The sequence below is a fragment of the Nicotiana attenuata genome, unplaced genomic scaffold, assembly GCF_001879085.1.
Source record: "Nicotiana attenuata strain UT unplaced genomic scaffold, NIATTr2, whole genome shotgun sequence".
NCBI classification, from domain to species: Eukaryota; Viridiplantae; Streptophyta; class Magnoliopsida; order Solanales; family Solanaceae; genus Nicotiana; species Nicotiana attenuata.
In genome coordinates, this window is record NW_017671209.1 from 192848 (window position 1) to 205678 (window position 12831).

At 37.5% G+C, this 12831-nt stretch overlaps 2 protein-coding genes across 2 annotated transcripts in view; both read right to left on the reverse strand.

Moving 5' to 3' along the window:
• LOC109206716 (importin-11) overlaps positions 1-5323 on the reverse strand; it is a 23381-nt gene extending 18058 nt beyond the window's left edge. Inside the window, exons 1-6 of the mRNA XM_019369569.1 lie at positions 4921-5323; positions 4700-4809; positions 3288-3360; positions 3031-3092; positions 1036-1177; positions 56-274 (exon numbers count right to left, since the gene is read on the reverse strand). Of these exons, the coding sequence (XP_019225114.1) occupies positions 56-274; positions 1036-1177; positions 3031-3092; positions 3288-3360; positions 4700-4809; positions 4921-5061 (747 nt within the window). The 5' untranslated portion in view covers positions 5062-5323. The remainder of the gene's footprint in view (positions 1-55; positions 275-1035; positions 1178-3030; positions 3093-3287; positions 3361-4699; positions 4810-4920) is intronic.
• Positions 5324-9700: 4377 nt separating this feature from the next.
• Positions 9701-10078, reverse strand: LOC109206709. Its single transcript, XM_019369564.1, has one exon. The coding sequence runs from the start codon at positions 10076-10078 to the stop codon at positions 9701-9703; it is 378 nt and encodes a 125-aa protein (XP_019225109.1).
• Between the last annotated feature and the right edge of the window lie 2753 nt (positions 10079-12831).

The window sequence follows — 12831 nt, forward strand, 5'->3', positions numbered from 1 at the left end:
GGGGGAGATGAGGGGTGGGAGGAGGGGAGTTAGTTAAGAAAGAATTGATCCATACTTGTAAGGTTTTGGCATCACTTGGAAAACCAGAAATTATCAACTGCCTTATTATCTTTGAACATAGAAACCATCTCTCGCATGTAAGGTAGAGATCATCATGATTCAACTCGGCAGCATTCCCACCAAAAGTTTGAGCAAGAGCTGAGAAGCCATGGAGTATTGTCTGCACATCAGTCTGCCAAAGATGCCAACTGTAATCGAAGAACTGGGAGGATATCTGTTAAAAGAACACAAAATAACAAGTGAGACGCCTCAGCAAGTGCAATCCTTCATATTAAAGTTTATGACCACAATCCACAGCAGACTCAAAGAGCCAAAAGTATGTGATGACCGAAAATTATTAGGGAAATGGTGGACAAGATAGTTTACTTCGATACTCAAAACTAAGTAAGTGAAATGAGAAAGAGATTTCAAATGAGCAGTCAGCAAAATAAAGCAGAAAGTGATGGGACAGATGAAGAAAACGAAGAAGAGGAGAATACGCCAAATTATGATTCACATGGACAAAGAGCAGGCATTCTAACACCTTGGGGTAAAATTATATGATGACCTCAGGATGCAACAACACTAGCTAATGATACATGTAATGTACAAACATCTAAAAGCATGTGTGTGAATGTCGTCAAGCTAACTTTAGGCTATATTATTTATAAACAAGGTGGAAAGGTTCTATATAGCAGCAAGCGTGCTGTGTCATATTTGAGCTCTTACCTACAATTCAGCTATTGAACCCAAAAGTTGACAACACAAGACTCCCACAACTCAAAGAAAGAAAAACTAGCTAGCTGGAGATAGATTTCTTAGTGTTCTCTTCCCAAATGAGGACTACATGTCTTAGTTATAAGTCTAATACTTAATGCAACTTTGAGGAGATATAGATGCATTGCCAAACCTTTTAACTTTTCAGAAAATCACTTGGTCCTCAAAGATATAAAGAATATGCAGGAAGAAGAAGAAGAAGAAGACAAATGACAGCACCTCAGCAAACGTCCTTTGGTCTGATGTAAGCCGCTTTGTAGACAACTCCTTCAAGGTTCTGTAAAGAATCATGAATATTCTATGCGAAGTAAGAATATTGGCCGATTGAAGCTGTTGTGCTAAAAAGGAAAAGAGATCTGGCCTGTACAAGAATTCAAAAATCAAAGATAAGTGCATAGATAAAGATGGAAAATACCAGAAAGGTAATTAGACAATAAAATTTCATTGTAACTATCAGAACACAACCAACCAAAGCATAGAGAAGCAAGCCCATTAAGGACCGGGAGAGATCTTAGGGATTATGCCAATCCACAGTATTGCCAATATAACCACCTAGAACAACAGCATTATCTTCTTGACCACCAAGACTGAATCAGGATAGTACTAGAGAACGAGGCATAATATAGAGCTCAAGGTGGAATGCTATAGTTCTAATATGCAATAATCAGCTATTTATAATACCACTGGGGGGTTTGAACACCTGATTTGATTCGAATACAATTGACTATGCTCTTTCCGCTTGACTTGACTGGTTAATATTTGATAGCTGATAATAAGCTATAACAAGAAAAGGAATGTTTGTGAAATTGGCAGTAAAAGGAAAAAAAAAAGAAACAAGGACCTCTACAGAACCAAACTTGTTAATTGAGTAAAAATGAATTGAGTCTAAATTTGTTATAATTTATAAGGATCATATAAATGGATAATAACTTCAAAGCCCCAGTCTATCTCCATAATGCCTTCATTTGTTTTTTCTTTAATGAGTAACTGTCAAAAGATTAACATGTCATCAAGAAGCAAGTAATTAGAACCCTAAGGTGCAGCAAAGATATATATCCTTCAAAAAGAAGCTAATATCAAAAAGAAGCTCTAGCAGATACTCTCTTTATGTTGGATAACTTTTGAAAAGGGAACAAAACAAGTGCTGTCGTAACCAACGGTATAATACTGTTAAAGGACAATTCTTCACCTTGACACACTCTTCAATTCCATAAAAATCAAATGTATCAAAACAAGAATTATGGTAATTAGGATGGATAATTCACATAAATGTAAAAGCTGGTAGAAACTTAGTTTACTTCAGAACCAACACGAACAAAAACCATCAGTGGTTAGTTTTGCTTTATAACTTAAAAATATTCATCTTGGTGGTCAAGGAAAAGAAATCAGGTAACTACAGTAGTACAGTTGAGAGACCAAAACCATTAACTTCTCTAGGGCCTCTTGGATGCGACTCCAGCCACTCTCTAACTCTATCAACTAAAGCTATATAATTTGGATTTGCACTTAAACCAAAAATTATCACAATAAAACTGACAGCATAAGATTTTTGGCCGAAATACATGGTACAGAATCACCATTCTGTGAAAATTTGAGACAGCTCTGGCAATATAACCAAGCGATTTTCAATTCTGGTCGATAGGTTGGGGTATGGGCCAAGTGATTCGTCCATCAGATGAATTACATGTGAATTACCAATTAAAAAAACTGATTATGTTAAGAGTGGACAAGCAAAGGAATCCTTTCCCTAGAATAGTTCAAATCTTCAGAATGCGCATAAGGAGGCTGCGTCTACCCCAGACAAAAGGAAGTTAATTACCGAGAAATCCCTCTGGAGCCAACCCTTTGGGCCAATCGCAGCTTTCGAAACTCGGGTATGATGAGCTCTCCCTTCTACCCTTCTCTATTTAAATATCAGAGCTAATTCGCTTGGCATAGGGCTCGAACCTTTAACCTAAGACACAAGTCCCTCAATCTTTGCCAATTGAGCTATAACCCCTGGGTGCCAAAAGGGCCTTGTAATTGTCAGTTAGGGTTTAACTCTTTGACATCTAAAATGTGAACCACAACATCTTGTGATTTCATATTTCTTTCTATAATCTCTTTATGTTCAAAAAGAATCTAAGAAGTCAAGACAATAATCATAAAAGACAAAAGAATAGAATAGTTCTTCCTCAATAATTTATCGTAGTTGAATCATAACGAAAAAATTACCATTCTTTGGGGTAGTCAATCCGAGCAATCTTTGAGATGATCACAGACAACGTAAGGGCAATCTGCATCATGCAATCATGCACCCAGTTGAGAAATCAGGCAAGCACCAATGACAAAATTATGCACATATCTAAGTGGTGATAGCAGTTGAAGCAACAAATGTCAATAACAGGAATGAACAAATTTTAGCGCAAAGAGAGCTCCAGCTAACTGTATACTCGTTACAAAACCAAAAAAAAAAAGTAAAGCAGCATCACCTGGTAATTCTCTTCCCCCAAGTGTGACAACAGCTTTTGTCTTAAATGTAGTTTCTCCTCGCTGCTAATTCCCCTGGCAAGATGTTTCAGAAAGAAGCAAATAGTCATTTACAGCAGTAATACAAATATGAAACATGCGGGGAGGAGAAATCACAACATATGGAACATAAAAAGCAAATCACCCAAAATAAAAATAAAAAGATGTTTGGAGTGTGCTAGAGTCCTGGGAAGAACAAGCAATCTGACAATTCAATCCACATTCATATGTTGCATCAACCAACAAATTGGATAATAACCTGCCTAATCACTAAAAATTTCCATCATTATATTGACAGTAACATCCAACTTTCCCATATAGTGACTTCTTATCCCACATATTGACTTCTTTAGCATTTATAACCATACTTCCATAATTTTATTTTAGCACAGAATATCATCTATCTGTATATATATACACACAAATCTCTCTCTCTCCACATATATATATATATAGGGAGAGAGAGAGGAGGGGGGGGGGAGGTACATAGTTTGATTTGATATCCCAAATAACACTATCAATTTACCTTTTGACAAGTTCCAAGCTAATATTACCTTGTAAGCTGTAAATGAGTAGTTTCTTTGGTAAATATCTTGGAAATAAATTTTATAAGTCTAAATGCATTCAGAATGCTTCCTTCACAGGAAAAATAACAAAAGCTCAACAATATGATCGGACCATTTCCTTTGAATGATTACTTCACTTTAGACAATGAAGCAGGAACGTATGCTGATACAGTGATACTCATCAATCCCAAATTTACTGTCTGTTACCCGAAAGTCCCAATATATGGGGGTCCATTTCCTTTAACGAATAATTATCAGTCAAACATTACTTAGGGCATCATCTAGAATAGCTAGTTAGGAAGAAAACAGGGAATTTCTGCAGCATATAAGACAAAATTTTCAAAGGACATCACTTTGGGATATAAAGAGTATAATAATTCATAGCATTCCTAAATCCCAGTGGAGGCTGAAAACACAAGTTGATTTTTTCCCATCTACCTAAGCCTTGGTTGGCATGTTACCGGTAATTGTGTTGGTGGAGGTAGAGCAAGTACACAGTGGAATAGTCGAGATGCGCAAGTTGTCCTACGCACCACCATCATCAGAAATAATAATAATAATAATAATAATAATAATAATAATAATAATAATAATAATAATAATAATAATAATTATTCCTGGCATTCCTGCCATTCTTTTCATCTTCGTCCCTAAATTTCCAGAATTTGAGAACTAGTTATATCTGTTAAGCAATTTCGAAGGATTTTTCTGTACAATTCGGGGAGTATACTAACTTATCTTACACACAATAATAAACATAAATGCATATGTGTATTAGTAACAAACTCAAAGCAAGGCGAAATACTCACGAGGAATCGCGCCTGCTCCTCCAATACCGATTAATGCTATTTTTGAAGTAGACAGATGCCATTAATCGAACATCCACTTGAGACACTAAGTCCTTAGCAGTAATCACTTCCTACATACAAATTGGCAACAAAACATCACCATTTCCACAAGCTTATCATTCAATGTACGTACTTCAGAAACCCTAAACAACAAAATCGAATGCAAAAAAAAAAATGTTTACCATGAGACAAGAACAGAAACCAGGGCGGTTCTCTGATTGAGCTAGGGCAGTTTCAGCTGGTTTACGCACGTTTTGTTCGCTACTGAGTGAATTTGTCAGCAACGAATACATCGCCGGTAAGTCGGAGGCTGACAGAGCCATGGCGTTAAGGAGTTGAAGGTTCGGTTGAGTTCCGGCGTTGAGTTGATACTGAGTCAAATCGTAGAATTGGAAAATGCGAAGACTTTGGGGATTCTGCGAAGGGTTTTGTATGGAAATGGCAATGGAGTAGCGATCTGATAGGAACAAAAATGGAATGAATGAAGGAGAATAGAAAAATGTTGTAGTTCTACCCTCAGCAAAGGGCCTGCTCACGTTTTGAAGAGTATATATCCATGTACTTATAATTTGCCAATGCGATTATAAATGCATTTCTTATAATCGGACTTCTAAATGCGATTAATAAGTTCCATTTTGAAAACGGCATATAAAATGCAGTGTTGAATGCGAAAATCTTTTTACTATGTGCTTTCACCTAAATTGTATCCTATGCATGCGTGTTGCATATATTTTTATATTTTTAAATATAACATAACATTAAAATTATTGAGCCAAAAAATGCTCATTTTGAAAGAAAAAAAATCTAGAAGTTCTTTATTATTTTCTTATCGGTAATCGTTAAGTATTATTATCGGTTTAACTTTTTTTTCTGAAAATATGATAGTAGAGGTGGAGTACAATAATTTCATTATATAAAAACAAAGATGCTATACAAAATTACAACGTCTATATGGGTATCAAGCTACTAAGTCACACTATAAAAGTTTGGGAGAGGGTGGTGGAAGTGAGGAAGAGGAGTAGTGTGTCTATGAGAACCATTTCGGATTCATCTCGGGGTGCTCACTACTGAAGCCATTCACCTTGTTAGGAGATTGGTGGAGCAGTATAGGGAGGGGGAAGAGGGACTTGAATATGGTGTTCATTGACCTAGAAAACACATACGATAAAGCCTATAGGGAGGTCCTTTGAAGATGCTTAGAAGCTAGAGATGTGCATGTAGCATACACTAGGGTGATTATGGATATGTATAATAGAGCCAAGACCCGATTAAAAATTATAGGAGGAGCTCATAAACTTTTCAGTCATGATGGGTTGGACCATGGATCAGGTCCTAGTCCATTTTTATTTGACTTGGCGATGAATGTACTGACGCAATTCATTCGAGGGAAGGTGCCTGGTGCATGTTATTTGCTGATGATATGGTACTGATTGATGAGTGTTGCTCCCAAATGAACACGCAAGTATATGTGATCGTACAAGTAATAAAATGATAAGTCAAGTATCGAACCCACAGAGACTTGTGTTAACTACCCACTAGTTTCACCAAGATTACTATTTAATCGAGTCAAACAGAGTTCAAAAGTGTGATTATTCTAAGCAATAGATATAACAAGTAACTAATTAATCAAGCAGAAAATAATTGTTGTGTATTCAGTGGAGATGAATATCCCAGGGTTGTGATCGATTCACCAATCGTATTGCGTTCTACTTAACTCTCCCTTTCATACAATTCGCTCGTGGTTGCTAATGAATAATTGCTCTCGTAGTATTCTCCTGAATTATACCTGCCTACTCAAAATAGATTAACGCGTATATTCCTGTGGAAACAATCTATTAAGAACGCATTAAGATTACTATATTCAATTGATCAAGGTGACTACGTATATTCCTATCCTAACCAGAAATCCGCCCCCCACTTAGAGTTAAGATCATGCCCTCCTCAATTCTTCTCTAATCTAGATGTAGCTTTCCCAAGCATAGCATAGATAGTAAATAGAACCTAACTGTTGGCCAGACAATTGAGCAATTAATCACAGGATTGAAGAAACAATCATATATTAGCAAATTGTAATCAAAGTTAAGTCAACTTCAAACAATAATATTCATGGCTAAATTACAATCCAGAACTTATGGGTTTTAGCCACTTATGATAAAATCAGAATAATTTCACAAGTGTTTAATAGTTGAAAATACTAAGAAAGATGAAGAAAAACTGAGAATCCTTGCTCCCGAGTGTTCCGTCAGTATATTTTTCTCTCAAAGTTGCGTCTCCCCTTCCAAAATAGGTTTAGACTTGATTTTATACGAGTTGGGGGCATCTTGGGTCGAAATAACTTTGTCTCGGTTAAGGTAGGACACTTTCCCATTACCCAGTGCACAGGGTAGCGTGGGACGCTAGCCCTGGCGCTAGAAAAATTTTGCATCTTTAAATTGTGCCACGGGTAGTGCCCCACGCTAACCAGGGGCTACACTGGCCCATTTTTTCGTTTCTTCCCTTTTTGCTTCAAATCATGCACTTTCGTCCCACACTGCTTCCGGATGACTCCTACACATAAAAATACCACGAATTGGCACAAACTATTACATTACACATTCGGAATCTACGAAACATGAGTAAATGCGAGGTAATTGGCATATAAATATTCATACTTTAAGCCGAATATCAACACCACACACTTAGACTCTTGCTCGCCCTCGAGCAATGGAACTATAAACTACACCCCAACAAGGTACATCTCAACTAGGAGGAGCAATTCAATTTCTTAATCATACACTCTACCTTTCACTATGGTCAATACCGGCAATCAAGCATGAACATACGAAATTCACATTCTTCCCGTTTTATATATGCCCAGGTATAAACAATTTAATTCAACCAATTCAAACAACCTATCCATAACCACCCAACCTCAAAAGGCGACTCGTTACCTCTAAGCACTCTCAACTCGCGCACTCACCCAACAAGAGAAGTTCACAACATCAGTAATCCGTCATGAGATCATGTGCTCTCACTAGCAAACAAGAGAGTGAATATATAATAGTCCACACATTCAAATATGACTTTGAATATAAATTAAGGACATCATACAGTTGAACGAAAGTCGCTCACTCTCACAAAGAAATTCATGTGCATTCCGTGGTCGTACCATAAGCTTGCTTGTAGTGTACATCTCTACTAATCTAAGCTAGCCAAGTCTAGGATCAATAAGGACTTTATGGGTTGTAATGTAGGCTAAGGGATGGGTAGGATACATTTAGGAATAGTGACTAACCCTCCTAAGCACTTTAATACACTACACTCAAGAATCTAGCACGTTTTCTTCCGAAACAATTCACTCGCCACGGACCATACACAACATAGCCCTTTCTTCAATTAAGCACTTCTACATCCCTACTAGCACGAATTAGTAAGATTAGGAGGTGTGTATTTTTCTTCTTTTTGACTATCAACATTATTTGTATATTTTTTTCTTGCAATTTTCTTTTCTCTTTTTTTTTTCTACACACTTCATACATTAAGGTTCATCGACTAGTGATATTTTTCAAAACTTTAGTGCACTTTATGGGACATTCCATGGTTCCACTCGAAAGTTACTTCCCAAATCTCTCACTTTACTTTTTTTAGCGCCAAGTGTCTTTAGAGGTAAAGGTTCAATAGCTCAGTTAAGAACAAAACAGGGATATGGTTTGTAATGTGGGTGCCAAGGAAAAGGTCTATAAGCTCAAAGGGGCTAGCAACGAAAAAAAATTATTTGTCAGTGACAAGCACATCTATGATCAAGCAAGAAATGCCTATATCATCTTCTAGACTAGCACAACTTAGTGATTTGGCTTCTATTAACATGCGGGGCAAGTTCTAGACTACACAGGATAGCACAGAAAAAGTCCTCACACACACATTGCACATGACTCAATCAAGACGGTTCTGTTCAACTCTCAAGTCAAGCAAGCACATATAGTTGAGAAATTTAAAGCAATAATGCAGTAGGTGACATACAAGTCAAGCAACTGAGAACAGGTGTCACAGAGTAGGCTATTTATGTTACTAATTAGGCATCACATTTTAAATCAAATATAACAGGAAGACAAAGCACATGCCAAAACCTAATGTGTCAGCACCAAACATGTCAACACGTACCTTAGAGAAACTTAGTTTTCTTCCTATCCTACTCCTAATAAGATAAAAACAAAATACCCGGTTCAGGCTAAACCCTTATAAAAGAACCGGCACCCAAAGAAAACCAAGGGATACTACCTAACTATCCTAAAAAATAAAAGAAATCTTTTTGGTATTTTTAATCGAACCTTAATCCCTCAAGAAAGCTGTCCAAGAGATCCATCGTCGGAAAAAGTCCGAGCTTTTTCTGATTTTTCTCTTCTTCTTTTTTAAGCTAGACTACTACTAACTTCAAGTTCTAAAAAAACTAATGAAAAAGAAATTATTTTATACAACTACATTTAGAAAGCAGTTCATCACCCTACACTTATAACATGCATTGTCCTGGATGCATAATCGCAGAGAAAAATATCAAAATAAGAATGAGAAATACTCACCGGGACCCTTTAGGGCCTAGATAGCACATGATCCTAAATATTAAGAGTTGGATTGGCCCCCAATAAGCTCAAACATGCTCATCAACTTCAACTCCGGGTACTCAGACTTCCCCTAATCTGCAAAACAAAAATAAAACAAAATGTGACCTTATAAAAAACAAAAACAAAATTGCAGGTCGGGTTGCCTCCAAACAAGCGCCTTATTTATAGTCCTGGCACGACTCTGCTACTCTGCTCAGGCTGGGCGCTTTCACTTCTTCTTTCACCCATGAAGTCTATCCTTTTTGCATGCTCTAGGAAGGTCTCCTCTTTCATCTCTGACTCTTTTCTCAGTCATCTTTACACACTCAGCTTGCAACATCACGTCCTCTAACGTAATGGCTCTGCTTTATCCCCTTCGATTCCATCACAGAATCATGCACAAGTCTTCATAACGCTTAGGGAGCTTAAGTGCCTTATACACATTAAAAGTGATTTCCTCATCATCAACTCTCATCTTCAACTTCTCTTCCCTCACATCAATAATCGCTCCACCAGTATCTAAGAACGGTCGCCCCAAAATAATGGGCACTTCCTCATCTGCCCTGTAATCAAGAACAATAAAATCAATAGGAAGAATAAACTTCGCCACTCGAGCTAACACATCCTCAATAATTACTTCTGGCATCACTAGCGACTTATCTTCCAACTGTAAAGTGATTGTAGTCGGTCTAAGGACCCCCAATCCGAGTTGCTTGAACAAAGATGATGGCATCAAATTTATACTAGCCCCTAAATCACACATGACTCTACCAACTTCTTGTTTCCCAAGAGACAGAGGAATTGTGAAACTCCCAGGATCCTTCAACTTAGGAGGAAGTTTACTCTAAACTCTAGCACTGCACGTTTTAGTAAGTGCAACTGTTTCAAACTCTTATGTATTTGCTTGTTTGCCACAATATCTCTTAGATACTTTGCATACTTAGGTACTTCCTGCAAAATCCACCAAAGACAAATTCACACGCACTTGGCTCAAAATATCTAAGATTTTCTTGTAATTAGCATCATCCTTTTGCTTCTACAGTCTTTGTGGAATGACCTTGTCAAAATAGCTCTGATCTTTCGCTCTCTTTCTCATTCTCCTCAACTGGCTTGGGAACTAATTCTCCTTCAGGACTAGCCATATACTTCTTTTTCTTTAGAACTTCTCCTAATACTCTTCCATTTCTCAAGGTAACCGCATTGACTTGAGCTTTAGGATTAGGCTCAGTATCACTAGGAAGAGCCCTAGCTAGCCGATTTCGAGCACTAGCAAGTTGCCCCATTGTCACTCCAAAATTCGAATATCAGTAGCCTGATTCTGATTATCAGCCATAATTTTCTTGAACACTCCTCAATATTACCCATCGGATTTATGGACTAATCAGCTTGTAGTGGTCTATATTGCTGTTGAGGAGCTTGTGGCCTGTACTGATTTTGAGAACCTTGATTTCCACCCCAAAAAAAGTTTGGGTGGTTCATCCGCTTAGGATTGTAAGTGTCCACATACTAATTTGCCTGGCCTCGATTTGCATTACACACAAAATATACAGACTCCGAATTTACTGGGCATAGATTGCTCGTGTGACCCTCCCCACACACTTCACAAAATATCTAAACATGTTGCACTAGCTGAGCTTGTTGCTTATTAATAACCAAGGTCATCTTATTGACTTGGTTGGCCAATGTGGCAACCTGCGCTGATAATGTAGAAATAACTTCTAACTCAAGGACCCCCGCAAATTTTTGAACGGTGTGTCTACCCATCTCTCTTTTCCAATCAGGATTACTTTTGGAAAATTTGTTCAATAATGCATAAATTTCATCGAAGCTTTTCTCCAACACTTGACCTCTCGCTGCAGAGTCCACCACAATCTTTGTCTCTGGATGTAGCCCTTCTATAAAGATATGAGCTAACACTTCATTTGTCTGGTTGTGATAAGGACAATCTCCGAGCAGCCCTTTGAACCTCTCCCAAACTGAATATAAAGATTCCCTCAATTTCTGTTTAAATGCTACTATCTCACTTATGATCTTTGCAGCTTTGCCTAAAGGGAAGAACCATGCCAAAAATTTCCTAGCCAAATCATTCCATGATGTAACAGAATTAGACGGTTCCACCTTCAACTACCCCTTTGCTCCGCCCAACAGAGAGAACGGGAACTGTGTAAGCCTCACATAGTCTGGAGTGACTCTGTTAGTGATATAAGTACCACTAATCTCCAAAAGGTTCAGAATGTGTTGTTGTGGATCCTTGTCTGGAAAACCTATAAACTGCCTATGTAGTAATTGGATCATGCTCTATTTTAGCTCAAAATGGCCAGTGATTCTGGGCTTCACAATGTTGGATGTGAAATTAGCAATGCTGGGCATCGCTACCTACTGAACAACCATATTTTGCTCCTACCATGTTCGCAGGTAATTGAACAAGTGTCTAAAGATTATCTGCGTCCCTTGCTTCTCTCAACCTCCTGTGAAATATTCTCTCAGGTTCGGGGTCAAAGCCTTGAAGTCTATCCTGGCTTCTGACCCTTCGCATTCAATCAAAGTTGCTGAGAGCAGAGCAACCAATAAGAAACGTTAGACTTGACGAAATAAACAACTAAAGTACAACAACAACAACAACAACGGTCTAATGCAATCCCACAAGTGGGGTCTGGGGAGTAATGTGTACGCATCCCCTACCCCGAGGGGCAGAGAGGCTGTTTCCAGGAAATAAACAACTAAAGTAAAATCTAGTAAAGTAGTCAATATTCGAGTCCCCGGCTAGAACCCAAAAACTTATTTCTCCCAAGTATACACGCAAGTATACGTGGTCGTACAAGTAATAAAATAATAACCCGAGTGTCGAACCCACAAAGACATATGTTAACTACCCACTAGTTTCACCAAGATTGTTATTCAATCGATTCAATTAGAGTTCAAAAGTGTGATTATTCTAAGCAATAGATGTAACAAGTAACTAATTAATCAAGGAGAAAATAATTGTTGTGTATTCAGTGGAGATGAATATTTCAGGGTTGTGATCGATTCACCAATCCTATTGCGTTCTAATTAACTCTTAATTTCATACAATTCGCTCATGGTTGCTAATTAATCGAATAATTGCTCTCGTAGTATTCTCCCGAATTACTATTCGCCTACGCAAAATAAATTAACACTTATATTCCTATGGAATCAATCTATTAAGAATATACGATATTCAATTGAGCATAAGGACTAGGTATATTCCTATCCTAACCACAAATCTACCCCCTACTCAGAGTTAAGATCATGCCCTCCTTAATTCTTCTCTAATCTAGACGTAGCTTTCCCATGCATAGCATAGATAGTAAATAGAACCTAACTGTTGGCCAGGCAATTAAGCAATTAATCACAGAATTGAAGAAACAATCATATATTAGCAAATTATAATAAAGGTTAAGTCAACTTCAAACAAGAATATTCATTGCTAATTCACAACCCAGAAATTATGGGTTTTATCCACTTATGATAAAATCAAAATAATTTCACAAGTGT